General features: G+C 47.6%; 10 protein-coding genes across 10 annotated transcripts; 2 read left to right on the top strand and 8 right to left on the bottom strand.

The window, feature by feature from the left end:
- Positions 1 to 28: 28 nt before the first annotated feature.
- BKA67DRAFT_645449 (uncharacterized protein) lies at positions 29 to 768 on the bottom strand (the record flags this gene model as incomplete). The annotated part of the gene is made up of 2 exons (XM_046105878.1): positions 29 to 171; positions 288 to 768. The coding sequence occupies 2 exons, from the start codon at positions 766 to 768 to the stop codon at positions 29 to 31; spliced, it is 624 nt and encodes a 207-aa protein (XP_045960320.1).
- Positions 769 to 1,413: 645 nt separating this feature from the next.
- BKA67DRAFT_562531 (uncharacterized protein) lies at positions 1,414 to 2,671 on the bottom strand. Its single transcript, XM_046102606.1, has 5 exons — positions 2,529 to 2,671; positions 2,321 to 2,479; positions 2,140 to 2,246; positions 1,766 to 2,082; positions 1,414 to 1,713 (listed from the first exon to the last, which is right to left on the bottom strand). Exons 1-5 carry the CDS (start codon positions 2,568 to 2,570, stop codon positions 1,523 to 1,525), a joined length of 816 nt encoding a protein of 271 aa, XP_045960319.1. The 5' UTR covers positions 2,571 to 2,671; the 3' UTR covers positions 1,414 to 1,522.
- Positions 2,672 to 3,226: 555 nt separating this feature from the next.
- Positions 3,227 to 4,425, bottom strand: BKA67DRAFT_254629 (Asp/Glu/hydantoin racemase). The gene is made up of 2 exons (XM_046095769.1): positions 4,173 to 4,425; positions 3,227 to 4,054 (listed from the first exon to the last, which is right to left on the bottom strand). Exon 2 carries the CDS (start codon positions 4,043 to 4,045, stop codon positions 3,308 to 3,310), a length of 738 nt encoding a protein of 245 aa, XP_045960318.1. The 5' UTR covers positions 4,046 to 4,054; positions 4,173 to 4,425; the 3' UTR covers positions 3,227 to 3,307.
- On the top strand, positions 4,368 to 5,581 carry BKA67DRAFT_254603 (ribonuclease III domain-containing protein). Its single transcript, XM_046095768.1, has 2 exons — positions 4,368 to 5,151; positions 5,201 to 5,581. Exons 1-2 carry the CDS (start codon positions 4,689 to 4,691, stop codon positions 5,422 to 5,424), a joined length of 687 nt encoding a protein of 228 aa, XP_045960317.1. The 5' UTR covers positions 4,368 to 4,688; the 3' UTR covers positions 5,425 to 5,581.
- A 711-nt stretch (positions 5,582 to 6,292) lies between these two features.
- BKA67DRAFT_514926 (major facilitator superfamily protein) lies at positions 6,293 to 8,091 on the bottom strand (the record flags this gene model as incomplete). Its single annotated transcript, XM_046097682.1, has 4 exons — positions 6,293 to 6,452; positions 6,508 to 7,657; positions 7,708 to 7,761; positions 7,818 to 8,091. The coding sequence occupies 4 exons, from the start codon at positions 8,089 to 8,091 to the stop codon at positions 6,293 to 6,295; spliced, it is 1,638 nt and encodes a 545-aa protein (XP_045960316.1).
- A 1,744-nt stretch (positions 8,092 to 9,835) lies between these two features.
- On the bottom strand, positions 9,836 to 11,482 carry BKA67DRAFT_657942 (acyltransferase family-domain-containing protein; the record flags this gene model as incomplete). The annotated part of the gene is made up of 1 exon (XM_046107195.1): positions 9,836 to 11,482. The coding sequence occupies one exon, from the start codon at positions 11,480 to 11,482 to the stop codon at positions 9,836 to 9,838; it is 1,647 nt and encodes a 548-aa protein (XP_045960315.1).
- Positions 11,483 to 13,241: 1,759 nt separating this feature from the next.
- Positions 13,242 to 15,450, bottom strand: BKA67DRAFT_562515 (uncharacterized protein). The gene has a single exon (XM_046102605.1). It carries the CDS (start codon positions 15,176 to 15,178, stop codon positions 13,607 to 13,609), a length of 1,572 nt encoding a protein of 523 aa, XP_045960314.1. The 5' UTR covers positions 15,179 to 15,450; the 3' UTR covers positions 13,242 to 13,606.
- An 831-nt stretch (positions 15,451 to 16,281) lies between these two features.
- On the bottom strand, positions 16,282 to 18,105 carry BKA67DRAFT_636345 (major facilitator superfamily domain-containing protein; the record flags this gene model as incomplete). Its single annotated transcript, XM_046105676.1, has 5 exons — positions 16,282 to 16,954; positions 17,048 to 17,111; positions 17,181 to 17,332; positions 17,391 to 17,847; positions 17,921 to 18,105. 5 exons carry the CDS (start codon positions 18,103 to 18,105, stop codon positions 16,451 to 16,453), a joined length of 1,362 nt encoding a protein of 453 aa, XP_045960313.1. The 3' UTR covers positions 16,282 to 16,450.
- A 1,497-nt stretch (positions 18,106 to 19,602) lies between these two features.
- BKA67DRAFT_657939 (uncharacterized protein) lies at positions 19,603 to 19,911 on the top strand (the record flags this gene model as incomplete). The annotated part of the gene is made up of 1 exon (XM_046107194.1): positions 19,603 to 19,911. One exon carries the CDS (start codon positions 19,603 to 19,605, stop codon positions 19,909 to 19,911), a length of 309 nt encoding a protein of 102 aa, XP_045960312.1.
- An 828-nt stretch (positions 19,912 to 20,739) lies between these two features.
- BKA67DRAFT_690736 (heterokaryon incompatibility protein-domain-containing protein) lies at positions 20,740 to 23,044 on the bottom strand. The gene is made up of 2 exons (XM_046109145.1): positions 22,077 to 23,044; positions 20,740 to 22,020 (listed from the first exon to the last, which is right to left on the bottom strand). Exons 1-2 carry the CDS (start codon positions 22,765 to 22,767, stop codon positions 20,795 to 20,797), a joined length of 1,917 nt encoding a protein of 638 aa, XP_045960311.1. The 5' UTR covers positions 22,768 to 23,044; the 3' UTR covers positions 20,740 to 20,794.
- Positions 23,045 to 23,493: the final 449 nt, after the last annotated feature.

Here is a 23,493-nt window from a genome sequence, read left to right as displayed (position 1 = left end):
GACCGGCCTGCAACTCAGTTTTCGACAGTTAATCCGACAAGTCCGATTCGTCCAGAGTGAATTGTCGGTCTCTGGGAGTGGCGCGTGATTGGCCAGCCCGACGGCACAGAGCGGGGTATGGCGTGTCGGCCACTTGAAGGCTTTCGGCTTCCATCGTGTGGCAAATCCAAGCTGCCAAGCAAAGCAGCAGAGCAGCAAGAGCAAAAGCACGGACACCAGAGCAAAGCTCGGGCAACGAAGCTTGCACTTCCCCGGATTCTTGATGACATAAGAAATATAGAACTTACCAACTCCAACCTGATCGTCATTCCAGTGTGCATTCCACATTCCGTCTTCTACGAGAGCATCGCCCTCAAGGATCTCTGGCAACTGCCACACCGTCACCTCATTGGTGGTCTTTATAACACGGTCGAAATTGACACGAACCGCAGCTGCCAGTTGATCCGCCTTAACATTACCAAGGTTGCCATTATGTTCTTTCACCCAATGCAGCTCAACCGCACAGCCCTTTCCGGTCAGCTCATCTGTGAGCTTGTAAATGCTCTTGACCGTCTCTGTCAAAACTGTATGGGCGGTACCTCCCTGAATCCATATCAGAGCTCTTTGGCTATCCGTAAAGACTTTCACTGCATTTTCTCCCGCCGTTGTCTGCCGGTTTGCTACCACAAGCGCTTGCTCAATGGCTATTAACTCGACATGGTTGTTGTTTTCGTATCTAGAAATTCGTAAGCCCTCCTTACATTTAATCATCCAGCCAACCTTGCCCATTGTCAAGACGAATAGCTCGATTCAACACTCTAGCTGAGTTCAACACAACAAAGTCAAACATAGACAGTGTAAATGCACAATCCAAGTCATGGTCCATATTATGCACACTAGGAGTCAATGACTGTCCTCCACACAATAAGGTGCAAGCTATCAAGTGTTTGAGTAATTGTAAAGCACTCAATCATGCATATAAACTACTACTTTGATAGTTAGACGACGGATGAACTTATCGTCGCTATTGCCAGGATGAGGTATGAATTAGTCAATCTAATTAGCTATGAATCATGCAAATGGGAAAACTGCGAGGTAGCAACATCCAAATATCATAGCGTATGATAACTACTAACCTCTATAAACTATACATATGCACATAACTGATACCTGTGACTCAAATCTGTTCCGCTCTGGACGACCTGCAACTAGGAACACCGGTCTTTCCAAAACGCGCTAAGATCACACTTCATGATGGCGACCCACTAGGACGTCACTCTCTCTTTGCCATAATTAGGTCTTGATAGTGTTTTTCGTCATCTCCCGTAGCTGATATTTACGAAAGTGGCGGTCTTAGACAAGCTCTGTGCAGGAAGGCAATCCATTAATCGCGTATGAACACTACCAAAGACACATGGCTTTATGATATGATATAGAAGCAGTATATTCACTATGGTAGTATTGATCTGGGATACTGAGAAGGCAGGCCGTTATCAATTTAGTTTCAAGTCCAAAATCAGGCAAGCATGACGACGAACGTCACTCAATACCCGTACTTAGTTCCACGGGACGATAAAAAGGTACCACCGTCCCCATTCTCGATGCTGGATTTCTCCCAAATTTCAATTACATTTCTTATGGCCACCTCGGGTGTAGATGCGCCCGTGAAAGTGGGTATCGCAGCCTTGAATTTCGCTTCCATTCCCTTCATCACCTCCAACTGCTTGGAGGTTGCTACAGAGAAATATTAGGACTCGTTACAAAAAATGTGGACAAGGTCTCATACCATTGTCATAGTGGCCCACATCTACCATTCCTGGGCATATGCTCAAGAAGAGGACACCGTCTTTCTTATATTGCGCTGAGAACTTTGCGGTTAGGATATTCAACCCTGCCTTAACAATCGCATACAAAGCCGACCCTTCAATTTCGAGTCCGTTCACGGAACGCAAGTCAGACAGGCCACTTGAGATAGCCACGACCTTTTTAACGTTACCATTCATGATATGTGGCATGAACATATTGTAAAGATTGATATTTCCAACAATATTAGTGTTGTAAAGCTTCGTCAGCTCTTCTTCAATCCTTTTGGGATTTTTGCCTCTACATGTTATGAAGTGTCAGTTGTTCGCGCTGCCTAGAGAGAAGAGGTCGACTTACAGAGTCCCAATTGGGTCGTACGCATCCCATTGAGGTACATAGCCTCCATTGGCGATCAGATAGTCCAAGCTTCCACCAGTGATGGTGGCGGTATCGCCGGCAGCTTTCTGAGAAAGGTCAGCATAATCCCTGATTGTGGTGAAAATCATGGCTGAGAAGAATACGAGACTATATTTCTCACCTGTAGTGAACTCAAGTCTTCCAAGTCGCCTTGCAAGATGTGGATATTAGACCGGCCGCTGAGCTCCTTGAATACCTTCTTCTCAGTTGCAGGCTTGTCTCGTACGAGTCCGATGACAGTATTCTTAGCATCGCTGGAAACCTGACGAAGGAGCTCAAACTGTGATAGTCAGTTAGAGAAGAATCATATCATCACGCATTGAACTCACTCCCAGTCCCTTGGAGACCCCAGTTATGACGTACGACGGCATCGTGAACGAATTGGAAATATGTTGATCTACGTTGGAAGAATAACAATTAGCCTGATGTACGGCCGGTATTTAAGCTACAAACCAAACTTGAACTTTCCAAGACTCACGCATTTGACTTGATGCAAGACAAAGAAAATGGGTCCGGAATCTCGTTCGAATTAGTAATGCACCCTGAAATATCGGTGTCTTGTGTTATAAATCACGTAGCACTTAGGTGCTCAAGCATTTGCACCCGCCCTATCATAGGGCCGGCTTCTGGATCATATCATGTTCGTTACACATTTGGATCGGGACGAAATGCATTTAAACCCTACTATGTCAGCCGCATTGCTGACCAAACAAATCAGTACCTGCGGAGATTACTATTGATAAATCCGCTTCCAACTCCGAAGGTTTAATCAGATGATAATACTTTGTAGTGCTACGTAAGCATCCCGACGTTGAACATTTAACATGCGTGTAACCAGTAAAAGTAAGTGGGGAAATCCTACGATAGCAACAACAATGATGGTGAGATTACTTGAACCATCGTCCACTCTTTCATCGACGGCATCATGTTCTTTTCATGCAATTTGACGATCAGTGAGATTAGACACTATCACGTTGCATCGATTTACACAAGAAAAGAGAATTCAGCAAGTTCAGCAAATTTGGAACCTTGTTCATCATTTCACTATGGTTTTTCCCCTAAGTGTGCGAGTGATACAGATCCACTAGCATCGGTATAACGCACTTGATCAATCCTGTAATGCCCATTTTGCGACCTCCTGGGCATGCACCGAAGCCGGCTCAATGACAAGAACGCCTTCGCCGAGGTCCTCCTTATGCACCACAAACCCCAGATCTGTGCTTCCTAAAATGATCGCTTGAGCGCCCCGTTCGAGGAGCTTCCGAGCATGCCTGATGAACATTGCCTTGGTCTGCGGCGTCACTGCAGCTGCGCCTTTGGTGACTTCATTCATCATCCCGAAATTCACTTCCTCCCGATCCGCTGGCGTTTCTGGCACCAGAACCTCGAATTCATGTTCCAGCCTTTGCAGGCGGCCTATGAAGAAATCGGGGTCGTCCACTTCCTGCATCGTGATCTGAGGGCCCAACAGACCAAGGGTACGGATATGCGGGTATTCAGATTTGAGATGCTTGGCCACATAATCGGCGATGTGGAGCAATGGAACGTTTGTTGATGACAGGGAACGCGCGAGCTGACTTGAGACTCTGTGGGCTAGGATGGCGCAGATCACGACCCCATCAACATGTCCGATCAGCGGCGTTATTGCATCAGTGTAAACTTTTGCAAAAGCATCCCAGTCGCCTGCACCTGCAAACTGAACCATATCCTCCAGGTTGGCACTGTACATGAAGAGCGATGCGTTATTTCGGGCCCCCAGCTTGGAACGCACTATGCGATTGATGGTGTCGTAGTATAGCACTGTTGCGGTCGGGGTCATACCACCCAACAATAGTAAGCGTTTCATGGTGCCTGGCTATTATTCGATAGATTAATTGTTAGGCTAGGATGAAAGGACCGGAATAATAGACACATTGAGAATTAGAAATTGAAAAAGAGTCTGTTTGGAAGAACCAAGCCGAAAGACAACTTGCTGTGTTTAATCGGGCAAACCTGCGGTTTTCGGAATGCTGACACGGTCAACTATTGCTAGCGCTGATGTCCCGGCCGCGAATCGCAGGAAACAACCAACAAAGTGGAATCCAGATCATGTAGAGCATCGTGGGTCCAGAACAAACATTGGCATCTTGAATGTAATGATAGTTCAGCAGTTTTCTGTTCTCAAAGTGACAATGCGAAAGCTGTTCATCAACTCAATATTCCGTCCTTGGCAAAGTTGGCATGCTGCCTGGGCTGAGGAGCAGCGGGGCAACTCGACTACAATTAATCCAAAGCATTTGGGATTTAGTGCATTCAGCACCAATAAACCAAAGCCATGCCCTTTCTCTGCTGGGGATTGTCGCCAATCACGCCTCCCAGACGCCAGCTCTTATTGTTGAACGTCAACGTCATTCCCAACGCAACTGCACTGGAAACAATATCAGCCACCTGCTAGACTTGGCCGCGGAATATAGAGACACGTATCACTTGATTGTGGTTTGGCAGTAGCGATGATGGTGAATCTCCAGACTAGGCGGCGTATTTCGTCCAGAAGCTTAGCTCATTCGGTCTGCGTCCAACCGCCTGCGCGAACGCCGCGCCCGTTCTGGGTCAAGTCCAACACACGCGTCCCCATACATTGCGTATCATCCTGGCAAGCTCTTCATGCTTCGTCCTTTAATAATCATATCGCCTACTCAAGAAGTTTATCTTTACTGAGGGATGGCTCACAGCAGACTGGTCACAAAGTCACTACGGACAAGGATAGCAAGCTTGAAATCGCGCAGAAAGTCATTGGGTACGATTTCAATGACCCGGATATTCTTTGGGAGGCTCTTCAGGCTGCGGGCAATGGAGCATCCTCCGTGAGGTTTCGTACAATTTTCGAAGGGAACAAACGTTTGGCAATGCTCGGCGACGCAGTGCAAAAGCTTGAGCTGATCCGTGGTCTGTACGAGAAGGGTTTATCGCGTGGTAAGCCAATGAGCTTTAGGTTTAACAATATGACTAACTGGAGTTCAAGTTGAAATGAACGCCATCATTGAGCCAATTGTGGAAAACAGAAACCTTGCAAACCAATGCGATAGCATTGGACTTACTAGTTGTATAAACATCAACCTTTCACAGCACGGATATGTAGGTACTAACACGAAAGCTGCGACTATGGAGGCCGTGGCTGGTGCCGCGTATCTGGATGGTGGGCTGGACGCAGCCGCCAGAGTAATGAAGAATCTTGGCATGGCTTGATACCATCGAGCTCCCACCTCCTGTGGTTTCATAGTGTGGACAGGCTCTTTCCTCTGGAGTTAGCAGGTACCTGATGCCATTCAAGTATAAGCAGAAGAACGAACCCAGATCGGCGTTCAAAGTCTGCAAGTCAGGCTTACAACCCAAATGGGGAGCAGGACCTCACTGCCTGGCTGCTTAACTTGGAAGATAAGACTTCTCTCGAGCTGCGATCGTAGGTCGTACATTTACGTCCACAATCCAGGACCTGTAGAACCTCGTTCTTTGCAGTCGTGTTTGCTATCTCAAAGTTCACTACTATCAGATACCCCGCTCATGGAAGCATAACGCTTCGAGCAACTACTCTCTCCACCAATTGCAAGACAAATCTGTTCCCAATGTTTCGCTTGCCAGGCTTACAAACCAGAGAATTGCATTTACTTCCAACACCGATCGAAAATGTCTCGCAGATTGGCAGTAGCTTCTTACCCACAATCCTCAGATAGCAATACTTTAGAGCCAGCCGGGGACATGGCAATGCGAATCGAGGAAGCTGAGAAAGCACATCAAGAAGCTCTCGCTGTTCTGCAGGGATACCAGCTCTTCCCGTGAAGCGACAGCCAAGAAGTCTAAAGACTCGTCTGCTCTCAAAGAAGGCAGTAAAATGAAAAGGCAAAGGAAAGGAAAGGAAAAGGACGTCGATGAGTAATTGTGATGAAGCTTGGGGGTGATAGGAGTCAAATTTGGAGGGTGATAGCCTGATAAATATATTCCGGTTAGTTAGCATTGTTTTACTTGAACAGAGATGAGACCTTTAGGAGCATCGAACTATGTCAGGCCACGAAAAACTCAATTTGATCCACCATCCCAAAACCCGTGAGCCGTATTTCTACAACCGATGGACGAATGAATCTTTGGTCATGCCTCTGAACTTCTTTCCCCAAATCCAAAAGACAATGCCAAACGAACAGAAGACAACTGCCAAAGCCATGTTTACAAGGATGGGCACCTTGAAGCCTGATTCTTCCACCCACGGCGTTAAGAATTTGCTATGCAGAGTTAGCTTCGACTGATAATATTGAACTTGTTGAAAGCGACACTCACCCAACACCATACCCCCACAGATTTTTGTTTACAGTGATAGCAACGAATAGCGAACCGGTGACTGGCTTGTAGCTGTCGATCGCATATGTTGAAGCAATAGCAGGGAGTGCTGCGACTTGTATACCCAAGCAACCCCATCCGACAATGACAATGACTTGCCAAGGCCAGTGGTTGTCGTAGCCAACAGCTGTGACTACGCTTCCGACAATCATGATCAGAATGTAAGGGATCATGGCTGGTAATCTCATCTCCGGCTCCCGGATTCCATGGTTCCTTTTTGTGAAGTAGTCGGCGACCCAGTCGCACCACGGTCCATTGGTGAACAAGCCGATGATGGCGCCGGCCAGCACCGCTAGGTTAAAGAGCCCGATGGTCTGAGATGAGTAATTATACGGAGGAGCTGCGAACGCTTGTGATTGCGATAGGTTGACAACGAGATATCCGCTCGCACTCCAGGAGACGACGAACGAAGCGAACTCGACAATGGGGAACAAGTGCAGGTACCACGGAACCCAGAGCTCTCGAAAGATGCTGCCTTCGTAGGCCTGGAACAGTTTGAACTGCAACTTGCTAGGTTTACCGCGTCCCAGCCATGGATCGACATGAGTCATTACGGGGGCCAAATCTCCGTCCTCAATGTTAGTGCCGGGAATGCCAGGGTCCTTCTTCTCTTCCATCGTTGTCAGAGCCTTATCGCTTGAGACCACTGCTTCCTCCGACTTATAAGTCCTGTAGTACCGGGTCTCAGGAAAGCAGAAAACGGCGAGTATGACGCATAAGATAAGCAGTGCCGTGTTGAGCCACCAGAAATTGCGCCATCCGACATTTGACGCCATCGCACCAGCAATGATCGGACCGACCATAAGCGATCCGAAATACATGCTAAAATACAAGGTGTTGTACTTGCCACGATCGTGCAGAAACATGATATCGGCAATAATCTGAGGTTGAATTGTCTCACAAGGACCTGCACCGATTCCGTTCAGAACTGATGCGCCCATGAAGGAGTTGTAACTGGTCGCGCGGGCTCTCCAGATTGATGAGATCGCACATAGCAGAGAGCTGAAAATCAACACTGGACGTCGTCCGAAGCAAACGGATATCGGAATCCAGATGAAATTGGAGAAGCCGAGGACGAGAATAGCCACGCCTGGTCATGATCAGTCTAAAGCTGCAGAATGGAGACGAAATATGGCATACCAGTGAATTGGATGGCATCCGCAAGACTGCAGTTCCATTCAACCATATACTCCTCTATACTAGCATTAGTACACGAGTAACCTCTGGGTCGCATTATCCAAATAGAGTACCAAACATGGGCGCATTTGCCAACGGGCCGAGGTTCAAACCGATTGAAAGCATTGTGGCGGTGAACATGGCAATAACTTTCCATTTGACGCTCCAGTTGAGAGGGTCGTGAGGGTCATCGCTTGGTTGCGGCACAAGCACGCTGGCGCTGCCCTGACCAGCTTTGACGAAGTGATGCGTCCCGACATCTTTCATGATCTCCGTGCCGGGGTAGATCTTGGTATGAAGGACTTCCTCTAGCTCGCGCACGGCATTTTCGTCCAAGTTTTCATCCATGATGACTAGATAGAGACGACGCCAAGGTTGATGAGGATGTTTAGGGAAACGATGAAGTTGATGTCAAAACCTGGTGAAGGATAGGTTCCATCATTTTGTCGAGGATATGCAGAGACCGACATTTTTATTGGTCCGGCGATGCAGCGTGGAAAGATTCCAGATGCTAGCAGATCACAACTGCCGTCTTCGCTTGCTACGGCGGCAATTGATCGAAGCCTTCTCTACCTCGGACTTTGGAGGGATAGACGGATAGGAAACGGACAACATTTGGCAGGTCAGATCTGCTCTTTACACCCACGTTGCAGCCGAGTCTAGTCCTCGATCTTGCAGCGCTTGCCTAGTGAATAACGAACTATCGGTTTGTTGGCAAAGACTGCCGCTAGCCATATGAAATCCTGCATCATCCATGAGGCAACTCTCATACTGCATTGTTGTTGTTTCCATTCTAGCATCACGGCATATGCGGTGCGACTCCATCAGTAATGGTGGTCCACCTATACTCACGATGGTAACTTGTTCTGCAAATACACAATCTTCGTGATTGCTTTATTCAGTGAAGTGCTGGCGAGGTGACTTGCAATTCGGTGCACCACCCCATGGGCCATTTGAAACCTCTTCGGCTCTACTTCCTGATGTGTCCTTTCTCCACTCATCGAGCAGGCTTCTCCACGTACCAAGCTTCTTCTATGTGCACTAAAACTTCTCCGCACCAAATTGCGACGTTCATGATCCCTGCATATTGCATTGAGCATGGCGCCGATATGTACAGTACAAACTGGAGCATCGACGGTGGTCAAGGGGCATGGGGGGAAAGGGTGGTGAGTTTCCCATTGAACACGAAAATGAGGATTGCAATGCCTCCCATTGGACGATCGACACCGTGAATTCAGCCGCACAACACTGGCACGAAATCATCATGACAGTCATTCCATCATACCGGGTGCAATACCTCAACGTGAGCTTCAAGGACCAGTGAACCCGTGCTGCCAAAATGGTGGCTGGACCTTGTGTAGACCCCACCTAAACCACACAGTACGTGAAGTTCTCAGTACGGAATCCGTAGCTGAGGGTAGTCTAACCTTAGGCACTTCCCCGCAAATTCTCCAACATGGAATCGAGGCTACTGAATCCGCATAGGTTGCCGCACGCGAGTGCGAAACTCAACTAACCGGCTAGCATAGTCCCACGCTTTTTGAACTGTAGAACGAACTGCCATGCCCGAGGGATGTTTCCCGGCACTTGGGTTCGGAAACGACAGCTTCCACTATCCAAGACGACAAGCCCCATAGTCACGTTCATCATGTGTTTCTACTGTCTGGGCGGACTCTTGGAAGCATTTATACCTAGCGGTTCCAAGACGCGGACAGCATCTTCAGTATCATGTGTATTATTGATGAATTAGTTGTCATACTACTTGGGGTCCTTACATAAGTTCAAGCGGGCATCGGGGGCCGGAAATGGCAGCATTCCTAGCAAGCGTAGCCTACTTGTGTCTTGTTGGGGCGTGAGCTAACTACATGAGCAAGGAACTATCTGGCTGTTTCACCACTGTCAAACACCGGAATTATGGGAATTAATGAAAGCTAGGGAAAGCTCCCTGGTTGACGGTCGATTATAACCTCGCTACTTATCATCCAAGTTACCTCATATATCGATCGTCATTTATAGCTCTATGATATGATTAAACTCTAGAGCACTGATGCACGTCGCGCAAATGCTCTCAAGAAAATCCGTGAAGACAAAGTCACGAAGAGACCGATATAGCCTTCTCAATTCTTTTCGTTAAAGTAACCAGAGGCATATCAACGCACCGCCAGAAAATATGAGCGACCATAAGCGACAGGGTGAGCATGATGAGCCAGCCTATAAAGAGACCGAACACCCACTGGTATAGTGATTCGTGCCCAAAGAGTTCCCATATCATAGGCTGTATAGTGAAGCCAATGGAGTGCAACAACGGGCCGTGGGTTAGGTAAAAAGCGTATGACACTTTGCCGAGGTACTGAGCAATATCTGTCTCAAAGAACCTCGACTGCAGTCTATCACGTCCGACACACCACATCAGGATGACGCACGCAACCACATTCCAGAAGATCCGGTTGTCGCGGTAGATGGATGGGGTCCACGATGCCAGTACCTCATAGCCTGGGGTCTTTTCGCCAGCCTCATCAGGATAGGCCAGCATGTAAAGGCTTATCAGCAGGCCCAGACGTGGGCCAACAGTTGATGGGGTGCGCTTGTGGCTCGCTGGGGCAGATGGCGTGATTATACCGGATGAACGTGACGGGAGATTCGGCCTTTTGGTGGGTGAAGCAATATGCAATTCAGCGACGAGAGCGCCTCCCAGGAAGATTGCAACGTCCCACCGCACAGACATCAGACAATAGACTGCCGACACTAACATGAGCGAGAAACCATAGAGGAAGCGCAATTTCGTCCGAGCAACTAGCAGAATGAAAAGCACCATGGAGCTGCGGAGCTCCAGGGGTATCGTCCACGTGTGGGGGTCGTAATTGCTGTAGTAAGAGTTCCAATTCCACAGATTGATCCAATCCCACCACATACGGGCAAAATCTTGAAATTGAGCGGAAAAAGTCGCTTTCTGAACAGGATGATGTTCCTGATACCCAGTTCTCCAATCACTACTCTGGAAGCGACGACCTGGCTCAAAAGCACCGTAAAAGGTTGCCACCATCACAATGGACATGCTTATTGTTGGTGGGACATAGAGCCTGGTAAATCGTCTTAACGTGAGTGAGGAAAGAGATTTTTGTGAGTCTTCCCAGGCCTGTTTCCTCATTTGTGATAGGCATCTATAGCTAAGAACATAGCCGGAAAGGGCGAAAAACAGCATTACCATGGCGCGACCACGATAAAGTAGGCTGACGTAAGGAAGTTGGTGCACATAATGATGGTAGCCGTCTGAGGTGGGAGCACCGAAGCCCTTGAAGATAGTGAGTGTGTATGGGTAGAGAAAATGGAAGTTAAAGACAATGAAGCAGGCAATTCCCCGAATACCGTCAAGGTAGTGAATGGGTTGGCTTCCATCCCGACGTCCTGAGCCTTCCACACCCTTGAGCACAACAGCAGGAGGTCGTAGCGTCCCAAGCCAATGTGTGAAGCCATGGGAAAGTGCCTTTAGAGAACAGACCCCCCAGTGTCCAAGGCCCTGCACAAGAAACAGAAGCATGGCACATGCATTGCTCGTAGTAACCGATGTCCCATGTTGCCAATCGGCAGAATTGGACAAGTGTTCCATGTAAGAGCTGCCGTCGTCATTTGTCAAGCTTCTAAAAGACTCCGAATCACTGCTAGAATTGAGCAGTAGGCAATCGTCGCCATCGCTAGAGGATTCAGCCTTCATCTTGTTAGAGCCAAACCGAGAGTTCATGGTGTCTTGCAGGTTGTCAAGCATTTCGCTCCTGAGTAGGGCAGCAATCTCACTTATCAATGGGCAACTGACGGTCGGTATATCTGTTCTGTTTCATTAGTTCTCAGCCAATGTGGATCTAATTCGTCGACACCTGGAACATGTCACTCTTCCCGTGAGACAACACGGGTGAGGATATCATCCTTTCTTACACGCATACCGGTGTCCAAACAACTGAAGCAACGAAGATTGTGCTATCAATCATTCTTCGCCATGCAAATCGTCAGGACTTATCCTTTTTACGACAAATCTTTTCGGATATTTCGCCTTTTGAAAATCTTGTTCTTGCGGAACTTCATTCGCAATGGGAGCACCTCGAAGTGAAACGGGCCGGACACGGTCTAATTCTCAGAATACTAGAGTGCATGCTGATAGGCGCTCAACGGATTTTGCTTATGCGATCTGCGTTGTCTCACTAAACGATATTGCGTAGCTGTCAATGGAAGCCACAAGCGCCACCTGTTTGCCGTTACGGGGCCTTGGGATCGACGTTTTAAACTATGAATGCTTAGCGTCAACTCAAACACCGAGACAAGCCACCAAACCGCTGAAAATCCACAGCTTACCGATAGGACACATTGATGGTTGTCAGTAATATCACATTGATTCAAGAGGATTGATGAGACACCCGGGGGTCTCATGTAGCGATTTTTGACTTGACTGAAACCTTTCCCATAATTCTACCTTTAGGGAATCGAGTTTCGGTATCACGAACAGAAACATCCTCAAATAAAATTTCAGGAAGAGCATTTGGAGCGTCCATGGCCTTAGCAATAACCTCGCCGGTAACATGGTTACGGGCCGCTTTGCGAATCCCTTGAGCTCCTGCTCTGAAACCACGTTCCAATTTAAGCATCACCCGCTTGAAACTAGCGATTACGTCATAAGCAGCAGAGTAGATCTTGTGCGCTAAATCTCTTCTCGAGTACCATAAGTAAAGCTACGATCAGACATAAATCGACCCCTATATCTATATAAAGTGTATTCTAAAACCAATGGTCCTCTTTAAGCGGCAATCAATATTTATCCCACGCCTAGTAATAGCATCTATAACAAGAACGTTCATACCATTGACCTTCAAACCGGGAATAACATTAGCCCTGTTTGTAATAATTTATGGGTGCCAAGGACCTATCAATAACTATAGCCATATAATACTTGTTTGTTATAACATTCTCAACACCGATGACAAAAACCTTTTAACAAATGGATAAATGGCAAAGACCTTGAATCTTTCTGTCTTCATATAATCGATCCGCAGGAATTTCCACCGGTCTACAAATATCAGTTTACGTGAGAGCGACTGGATAGGAAGCTATAGGTAGAAACCGATAGCCAGCATGTTATAACACATCTGCTATAAAATTTCCTTCGTAGTTTCTAAGGGGAGAGGAGCACTAGCTGTCTCATACGTACCAAGACTGCCTTTGCTCATATCAATCCAAAATGGGTCTTTGTCTTCCTATGGTCGCTGTTGACTTGAACAAAGAAATCAACAAAGTGCTTGAACTTGCACACCTCGCGAACAATCGGATGACTGCAAAGCCTGCCCGTCAAGTTGATGAAAACGGGGCTTAAATTTATAACTTCATGTTCAAGTACCGCCTTGAAAGCATTAATCGTGATTCTTCGATGCAGCTTTCGTGTCAGCAGTCAACGAACGAATGCGCGCCGTTATGCACTAGCGCACAAGTGAAGCAGTCATTCGCATCTCAACCACGCGTGTAGTTATTTATCCCAATTGTGGATCAATGAGGAAATGGGATATTTATAGACAAAGACAGCCAATTCAATAGCTCGGTTAGGTGCTATGAAATTGCAAATTAGAGTTGACCACCAACTCAATAGGTTGAAGAGAGTAGGGCGGCATTTAAAACGCTTTTCCCTAGGAGTGTGGAGATTATTTTTGTATCACTCTGTCCTATACAAATTTGGGTACTGAACTAGCAATGGTTCTGTAAGCTGATTCGATGAAGCACTGAAAGGTGTGGTTCTTTGTTAAAACTGCCAGCCCTTCTTTCAGACCAACGATGCCGGCGGACCCGATATCGTAGACTCGTGACTGAATCAACCATGTATATGTAATCATGGTCCCACCTCTGGCCTGACAGACTTTGGTTGATGTCCAAAACGTTCTTGGGGGATGTTTGAGGCATGGTTCATCAGCATGGACGATCGGAAGTTCCCTGTCGGGGGGGCTCCCGTAATACTGAACCGAGCCAAAACGGTAGTTGTTATGAAGCTGAAAGCTAGGAGAGCCGCTATCGACAACAAGATTAATTGCCAATTATCGGAGCGCATAGTGCCAGTATTGGAGACGTTGACATAGAAGACCATAGCGCAGATAATCGCTATGGCAAGGTGTACCAGATATACCATGGCTGCAAATAGCTTACTAGAGTAAAGCAAATCCCAGACCTCTAGAAAGCGTCTGTTGGACCCCGGGTCGTCACCTGTTTGTTTTGTGACCAAGAGTTCCAGAAGGTTTGGCTTGGAGCCTCCAATGTTTGCAAGCGCCGGAATTGCTCTAGAATGGCTAGAGGTGCTGTTTGTACTCTCGCGTGAATGTCCGATATGTAAGCCATTCTCTTCCTCAGACCAAACATGTTCAAAGATAACTCCCAATGGCTGTAGAAGTAAGATCAGAGGTACCAGCTGACCAAATCCCCAGTTATTTTCGCTTGGCCCAGTTAGCGGGAGCATCTGTGATCGAGGGACGAAGATTTGTATAGAGCCATATACAAGGCTGGTGAAAGACAGCCAGAGAGATGCGACAAATGAAGAAGCAACCTCAACCGCGGCTAGAACTGGAAGTATTGACGCAAGGACGATGCGAAAGATCCAGAGCCATAATCGAGAGTTCCTACCATGCCAGACTTTCATGGCTGGGCATGTAATGGCTGCCATTAACCATCTCTCCACTGGATCTTGGATGTACACACGACATGCGCGGCATGTTGCCTTGGACAGTTCGCCGAATTTCCAGAGGTAACCGCTTATCAGAATCACGAATCCTATTGGCGCGTCCGGTCCTATTCCGTCTCCCCACGTATTGCCCCAGAAGCAATATGCAGGAATGGCCCATCCTGTCCTGCCCTCTAGCATACCTTTCCACCAGATGATGCCCCAGTCGTTGCTGATTGTTGGGACCAGGCCGATAACCAGCATAACCATAAGTACGACCATCCCGGAAACCCTCCAGAGAAGAAGCCCTCTGTGTTGGCTTATAAAGGAGTGCAATAACGTGATTGCAGATAGGTGTACGCTGCTAGACATCCATGCCAAGTATAGAACAATCTGGTAATGGTAGACAGAAATTTCCTTACTCTGCAACCCGTAAAATCCCGCAGCCATGATCGCTATACCTGTGACGATCTGCTGGTCACTAAGGACGAGGATGACATGGCGGATGCAGTTCTGAATGCGCGTCTTATTTTTCCCTTTGATGAATGGGCGGATGCGTAAAATTCTGCGATCAACATCGTTAAGGAGTTCATCGTCAATAAGCCCACCAATATATGCTGCTAAGACCGTGAAAAAGGTAACGTAAGCGCTTGACACAAACGCTACGATGACACCGATGCCTGAAATATCTGGATCACCTTTAGCGATGGCCCCATGATAGACGAGGTAATAGCAGTCTTCCTCTTCAGCCATAGATGCTTCGTCGCGCTAGTAGCCTGTTTATGAAGAGTTGATGGAGCTGTCTGCGTATTGGTAACGAGCCAATACACGAGGGCAGATTCTTGACTTTCAATATGATAGTAGTTTACAATGTAATGACATAAGTTATTATAGGCGACGAGACGTCTGAAGTAAGAATGTGTGCCTTGGAAGAAAGGCTGCCCTTCAGAATGCCAGACATGATTGGAAACTTGTCTAATGATCAAATCGCTTTAAATTCTTTTTGTATGACATTTAGTACATCCAGATAGGAGTGGAAATAACCTTAAGCAGGACGATAGGCTCGACGGTGAGGAGGCACTTGGTTAAGTGCCTAATAATCTCTCACTAATGGGCGCTACTGGCCAAAACCTCCACGCCAACGATGCTGTCTTTAAACTCTGTTGCTTAGTGCCTGAGAACCCCGCTCTAGAATTTCGGTGACGTTAGGAGTTGGACGGTGCTGGTAGATATTTACTGGTAGAATTTATGGTATCACCGCGGGTAATTGACTAGGTTATACTAGTTTTAACACATCTAGTCTAGGATACACCTGAAATAAAATGCCGTCTTAGCTTAAATCGACCAGTAGATAACTAACTCAATTAATGACAAGTTAAAACTAGAATATACTTATAATACGAAGGACCGCGCTCGAATATCTTGATTAATTGAAAGCCTATCGCCAGAATCAAGAATGTAGCCCATACTTTGATCAGCGTCCATGGCCGCAATAGCGACCACGATGCCGTGGGCAACCGTCGACACATCAGTCAAATTGATCCAGCCCTCCCAGATGCATGGTGGGTCTTCATTCCTAGTATATTTATAGTCCCGGCATCGCTCAGTACGTTGTGCTGCGTTATTGATAATAATATCTGCAGTGTGAACTCGAATGAGTCTAAGATCGTTCTCGGACTACCCCAGCATTGTGTTGCAGATCTTGCGAAGTCATGCTCAAATGCAGACATGAAGTGATATGAAAACAGTGAGGAAATGATTTAAATCACATTCGATTCACCTATCTACTCATTCAATATGTAAAGGAACTTCTAAGTAACATAACTTTCGTTATGGCTGGTTCGTTTTTCTTCAGTGTATGATCCTCTCAACAACTTAGCTCCAACCGTTTATCAAAACTAATAGTGTGTAGGGGGCTATTGTGTAGCATGTGATTAAAGACCGAGCAAAGAGCCTGAACAATAGTTTTGAACATCTCCTAGTCTATGTAATCTCTTGAGTATCCTGTGACTGATTATTTGTATCTTAGGAATTGTTCTCTTGGGACGAAGTAGGCTTCGCTGAGTCTTGAAAACCGTAATCGGTGTCTAAGTTATCTCTCAACTCGATCTCTTTCTCTGCAAATACGACGAAGATCGAGACCCCCGTAATGATGACTGCGACGATCCACACCGTGTGAAGACTTTCGTTGTACACTTCAACGACTTGGTCCCTAGTGGTGTTGCTAAAAGTGTTCGGGAGCTCGCTGGAAGCATGCGAGAACGCCTGCCCATTGGCGATCATAGCTCTGATGGCGGGATCCGTGACTCGATAAGCCAGAGTGTCAGCCCGCCTGTTGAAGACTGCTGCCGGGACTGACACACCCCAGACTGTCCCGAAGCTTCTAACAAGAGACCACACAGCCGTGGATGAGGCAGTATACTTTTCGGACAGGGCGGCTTGTGTGGCTGGCAAAAGCGTCGTCAGCGCGAGCCCAGGGCCTACGCCAGCAATGATCTGGAAGACAACGTAGAGAGCGAGGTGGCTGTACTAGTCGAGCATGATGAACAATCCTATGCCCAAAGTCATCATGGCGAATCCGGCAAGATGAAGAGGGCGATATCGGCCAAACTTGGACAAGACGAAGCCGCTTATCAAGCCGCCTGGCATAATGGCAACCACAGTAGGCAGTAAGAGAACGCCAGATCTGGTAGTACCTTCACGCAGTACAGCCTGGAAGTAGACGGGTCAAAAATATATGATCCAGAAGGAGAACAGCGCGTGGATGAGGGTAAGGAAGAGGGCGGCCGCCGACGTCCGGTTGTTGAAGAGGTGCTTCGGTACCATGGGCTGTGAGCACCATGGTGATGTCTCATAGAGGTAGAACCCGACCATCCCAGAAAAGCCAAGGATCAACGGAATTAGGACCTGCCATGCAGATCAAAAGTAGATCGCAAGCAATGAGAGCGGCCGTGACAGAGCCAACGAGTATGAGGTTGCCTGTGTAGTCGATGCGACGGAGGCGGTCGAGGGTGGAAGGACCGTGCTGGTAGTTGGCGTGCACAAACGTGCCTAGGAGAGAAAGAGATACCCCCGAGATAGGCAAATTGATGTAGAAGACGCATCTCCAGGTGGTGTTCTCAATGATGGCGCCGCCGATGAAAGGGCTGAGGGAAGTGCCGATAGTAAAGATGGCAAAGATGACGCCCATGAATCGACCACGGTCACGGAGCGGAACTAGGTCGCAAACGATCATCTCGATCATGAGGTTAATACCACCGCCACCGACGCCCTGCACGGCTCGACCGCAAAGTAGGATAGCTGTCGTACTCGCGCCACCACAGATGCTGCTGCCTAGAGCGAATGTGGCCACTGTGCAAATTGTCAACCAGCGTCGACCAAAGATATCGGCCATCTGACCGAACAAAGGTAGAAATGCCGTACTGCGGTTCTCGTGGTTTAGTACGGGCAGTACCTACAGACGATCCGTATGAAAGGGGGTGAGGTCCCCCTCACCTGGTCAGAAAGTACGTATTGACAAACCATACATAATTCCCTCCAGCGTGGAGGGTGCCAGAGATGGAGGGAAGTGCAGTCGATGCCACTGTGCTCTCGACCGATGCCAGGAGGGAGATGGCCCAGAAATGCCAACTATACTCCTTCTTGGACGGAGGCTTGGGGGCGTCTGGTTTGACACGCATATTAAATGGTTGATGATGATGCTGGGTATGCTTTTTACGAAATGCCTGTCTTGGCATGGTTTGCAAGATGTGGCGGGCACAAACAGGCGGCGGCGACGGTTACTTAGTCGAGTTCAACGTGAAGGGATGCGGGGAGGAATTAATGAATAGCAAACGATTTGCGATACGAGCGTTTTTAGGAATGACATTTTTGCCAGATCAATTGGTGTGCAGGTTGGTCAAGGATGTGGGCAGTCTTTCGGACATATCTGCTTATATCGGATACTTCTAACTCGGGCATATTGGTAAGTACTTTACCTATAATCCTTATAATGCTGGAGAATCAGACACCTTCAGTTCATTTCCGACTTTAGCTAACCAAAACAAGCATAACAGTGCATAGGAGGGCCCACCTCCAATAGCCTAGTCATCGTTCGCTCAACCAATCTACATGGAAGTTTAAGCCCGAACAACCGGCCGCGAACAACAAACGGTGCAGCACTCCGTGCCTCAAGCGGCACTAAATTATAGTAGATACCTGACTTTGGGCAATAGGAGCTGACGTATTTCTAGCAGTGGTTTGTGCCTCGTTCTTACTCTGGGCGGGTCTTTATCATCAAACTCTAAGGGAAGCGACCCTTGGTTGTTGATCTTGTCCTTCTGATTCTCAAGGGTAAACATGCCAACAACTCTCCACCTGCTGCCATTTCGCCACGCATGCGCTCGTTGTCATGCGCATAAGCTCGCTTGCCCTGGCCGCACCGATCAAGAGCAGAAGTGCACCCGTTGCATCAAGGCCAATGCCTCCTGCGTTTTTGGGACATATGTGCGGGGCATGCGCCTAGCAACTGTAGCTGCTACGGGATTGAGGACGGCGTCCGAAATGGACCATGATGTTGCGACTGTCCCGTCTTCCAACAAGCGCGCCCGTAAATCGTCCCAGATAATAACAATAAACAACCACATCGACACTACAACAGTTCGCCTACGCAACAGTCAACCGTCGCCGACACGGTGGCGGAGTTGATCACAACATCGACAACTCCAAATTCTACGCCATTACCAGGAGACCCGCCGTGGATTGACTGTTCGTTCCGTACCGATCCGATTCACCACGACTTCGGTCCGGATAGCCTGCTTGTCTACGGCTTTCTACAACCCCCCAGCGAGGCTAACATTATATAAGATCACATCACTTTCGTTGAGACATTGACGAAGCTCAACCTAGATCTCCTACGACATGCCACCACTCTTCCCACGCATGCTGCCGCCCCGCCTGCCGCCCTTCCGACCCAGAAACACTTCCATGTGGATCAGACTTTTCGCCTCACTAAGGTAATGTGGATATTATTCAGAAAGTTCATTTGCCTGGCACCTTATATCTGGACGTGGCGGAGGGCGTCACTATCGACACGGCTTCCGTCTTCCTCGTCATATCCTGTTGGCATCGTATTGCGGATATAAACGAAAATCTCTTCATTCATATTCGGAGGTGCGCCCGAGGAATCCATCCTGCCTATGGCTGCATCACCGGGACAGTTCGTCAGTCTCCCTGCCGTTCATATAGGGACCTACAAGACGTCTACGACAACCTCTATCCTGCTACAAATGGTCGCAACCCTGCACCATACGTCATTACTGGCTCATGCCATGTCTGATCTCACCGCAAACCTTGAGGCTGCTTTTTATGCCCATCAGATGAGTTTTATCGCGCCTACGAGCGGCGCTGACGAGAAAACTTGTAAGGAGATCCGCATCCGGGCCTCGGGCTTCCACGATCAGGTTAAGTCCATCAAATACATGTTATCGCACATTGGACTGATCTGATTGCATGCCGAAATAAGTCCGATCGCTTTTGTGATCTGTTCGGACGCTCACGGTAGCCTGGACTATCGGATACTTTCCTGCCTGCCCAAAAGAACCACCTCTTCCTACTCGGCTTTCAATCTTTCCAGCACGCGCGCTCTCGCGAACAATCTGAAGCTCCCGTGGCAAATGAACAGCCACCATGTTACAATTGAGTATTATTTAAGAGCATCACGTCTCTGCTCGTGATATTGCCTGATGAGCGAGTGGTGACCCTGGTGCTGTCCATATGACACGGGTCAGCTCGGCCAACAACCTCTGCCAAGCCTGCTGTATGCAACGCATCAGCGTCATATCGTAACATAACTTGCACATTTGATTGAGCACTGTGAAGGCTTCCGTGCAGCACTCACCAAAAATAGCGGACAAAACTATCAGCTTGGCCCTGCACATGATCCAGAGAGGGAGAGAATGAGATGTAGTCGCTTGGTCATATCCCTTCCAGGAAGAGTAGAATATTTCTGCCGAGAACATTGAATCCACTCAGTAATTCTAAACCAAGGTACCATAATCTGACAAAAACATCTTCAAATTATAACTCCATCTGCTCATCATGTTAATTTCACTTTTTCTATAATATATGCACCGGCGTAAAAGTAAGCTTTTCATGCTTTTTCATTGATTAAAGTGCCGTTTACTTGTAGTAGTACGTGTTTCGCGATCAAAGTCTTTTGTTATCTAGCTTTCTTATTTTCACAATACATAGGGTATATAGCCAACTAAGTCTTCGTTCTCTATTGCAACCGCGACATTCTTTTTGAAAAATACTTAGGAGAAGTCACGGATTTTAAGTGAATTTCAATTTGGAATTTCGTAACAAACAGGAACGTTCACGCCAACTTTCTCACATAATGACAAATTCTTCCCATTGACTCGCGTCTTTCGCGATCGATTCTTTTCGGAACACGCTTGGGATGTGCGCCAAGCCCACCATCTCATACGCCTCCTTATCCTTCTTTCTTACCACAAAGGGTACGTTCGCTGGCGGAAATAGCAACACCAATTCGTCCCCGCCTTGCATTTCCCCGTCACCGATCCCATACCAGCGTTCACGTCCAGACAAGAAACATCGCCCAGATGAGAATGCGAGCATCATTTGTTCGGATACGGGCTTTGCAGCGGCGACTGCGGCGATAAGAGGTGCCGTGCGCGACCATGTTATCCACCAAGGCCATCCTACTCTCGACTCAGAAAAGTTGCGTGCCGCGGCTAGCATCTTGTCGAACTTCTGTGAACAGTCATTCTTGTCATTGAACTTCTCGGTGGAGGACATGGGGGCTAAAAGGGTTTCCCATAAGGGCTCGGGCCGCAGTTCCATATGCTGTGCTTCAGTGCTCTGCACGCTAGTCTCGATCGCCACAATAAATCTTGCCATAGACGCCATGAGATTTCCAAATTTGAAGAGGGCTATAATCCAGGATATTATTCCAGCGAACCGTGATCTATTTGATCGGTAAAATGGTATGTTATGCATGAAGATTGGCGCTTTGATGGTACTAGCTACGAAGCCAAGTTTGACGCCCCGCACATGGAGCTTCTTCCCGCATTCAGTGACCCGTACGAGCTCTTTGCTGTGAGTACGGACAACAGCGTAGCCTTCAGGGTCTCCATATGGTATAGGGTTTGCTTGCATCGAAGCGTCACTGAAGTCCGGGACCCAGGATGGTACGGAAGCATCCCTGGTCTTGTTTCTCGTCTTACCCGCACCAAATGGCGCAATCCAATAGATGGAAGTTGAAGCCTCATTTATTAAGAAATACCTTGTGACATCTTGGAAAACATCTTCCACTGTCTTATCGTAATTGGGTTGGATCTTCTGTCGTGTTTCGACGTCAGTTAGTGCGAGCAGACCAAAGATCTTGTCGCGCGGGTCTGTAGCACAAAAGGATCGTGTGGCGAAGAGCGCGTGGTCTAGGCTATAGTAACCTCGAGGGGAATGCCTCTGAATACCATTTCGGATGGACATAAGCATGGTGAGTAGAGAGTGGTGCAGTAGGGACCAACTTCGGGCTTGTTCCGACTTGGAAGGAGTTCCTATACCTGCAATAGGTGGGAATCGTTCATTCGCAGCTAGATAGAGATTTAGCTGTTCAGTAGCGATCAACTAGCCTGATTCCAAAACTTACCCATAGGATAGCCTGCATAGTATGCCTCCAAGAACTGGTTGATGGTGACCTCGGGCGCAGAGCCACAAACCAAGAGCGGCTGTTTTGGATTCAGGACAAACTCCTGGACAATCCAAGTTCGCGTGAACCAAGGTCTCTTTAATATTCTTATGATAGCAAACATGAATCTTGGTGTGATAAAAGCTTCAAGGTCGCGATTCGCTATGCTTCTCATCACATAGTCACTCTCGTCTCCAGCCTCGCCAAGCCATATTATGACGGATGATGCAGATATGTATATCTGGTCCATCTGCGCCACTTGTGAATTCCTTTCGTCAATATTACTCTGATTAATACATATGGCGTCTGCCCAAAGCTCCACAACTTCATCTCGGCGTCGAAGAGCCACCAACGCCTGGTAGAGATTTGGTTGAATAGATAGACGGCAGTTGTTCAGTACGATAGTTCTTGAAAAGCGTGTCGGAGAACCCCAGCAATAAGACAATGCCAGATATTTAGTAGTTGCCGCTTTTTGATCGATATTGTATGTCATGCAGTGTACGGGAGATGATGAAATTCCTGGTTGAATCCGGAGCAGACGGATCTGATCCGGTTCAAGCGGGATGTAGCGGAACGGTGGCAGTCGGTACAATGATAGAGCCTCGAGACCGGCGGCGATGAGGGCACATGGATTCTGGGCCAGTAGATTCATATTGAACGTCTGCTTCAGTCACTGCAGAGGTGAATTCTACTCTGTGCCAACTAATATGATAAGCCTAACATCTCTACCTCCAGTCGATGGGGGATATGTGCGGTGGGACTCGAGCAGTGTGCTACCGCGAATTGCTCAGTACCGCATCTGTGCATGAACGTGTATACAGTACCTTGGGTAGAGACTAAAGATACTAAAGCGTGTAGTCCACCGAAGAGACTCGATGAGTTCAGGAAAAGCGCCTTTTGCGGCTGAGGTTGTGCGGCTGAACGACTTAGCGTCGAAGTTACTTAATGGTACTAAGGTCAGTACGAGAAGTGGGGTCATAACTTCGTTCATGAGCGTTAAATGTGTTTTGAGGTTATTCTACTTGCTGCTGAGATATTTCAAACACAAAACACATTCTTCGTTTCGGATGGTTGCGAGCGAGGTTAACATACAATTATTATAGCATATGCTACCCGACAGTATTGTGACGGATGGCTGAAATGTTGCAAGCCTATGCTGCTCTACTATGGATCCTGGCAATTCCAGTTAAAAGTTCAACGGTACAGTGAATGTCATAATACCTTGAACAAGGCAATTTGATGAAAGAATATATTACAATATATAATTATTTAATAATGACTTATGTCATGTTATCAAAAGCTTAGTTTCGACCGTGGAGATAAACTTTAATAGGCCAAGTTTTTCCAAGCGAGTGCTAAAACTGAGATTTTGAATTTT

This window comes from Truncatella angustata (assembly GCF_020726525.1).
Source record: "Truncatella angustata strain MPI-SDFR-AT-0073 chromosome Unknown BKA67scaffold_3, whole genome shotgun sequence".
Lineage (NCBI taxonomy): Eukaryota > Fungi > Ascomycota > Sordariomycetes > Amphisphaeriales > Sporocadaceae > Truncatella > Truncatella angustata.
This window is presented reverse-complemented; position numbering and strand designations above follow the sequence as displayed.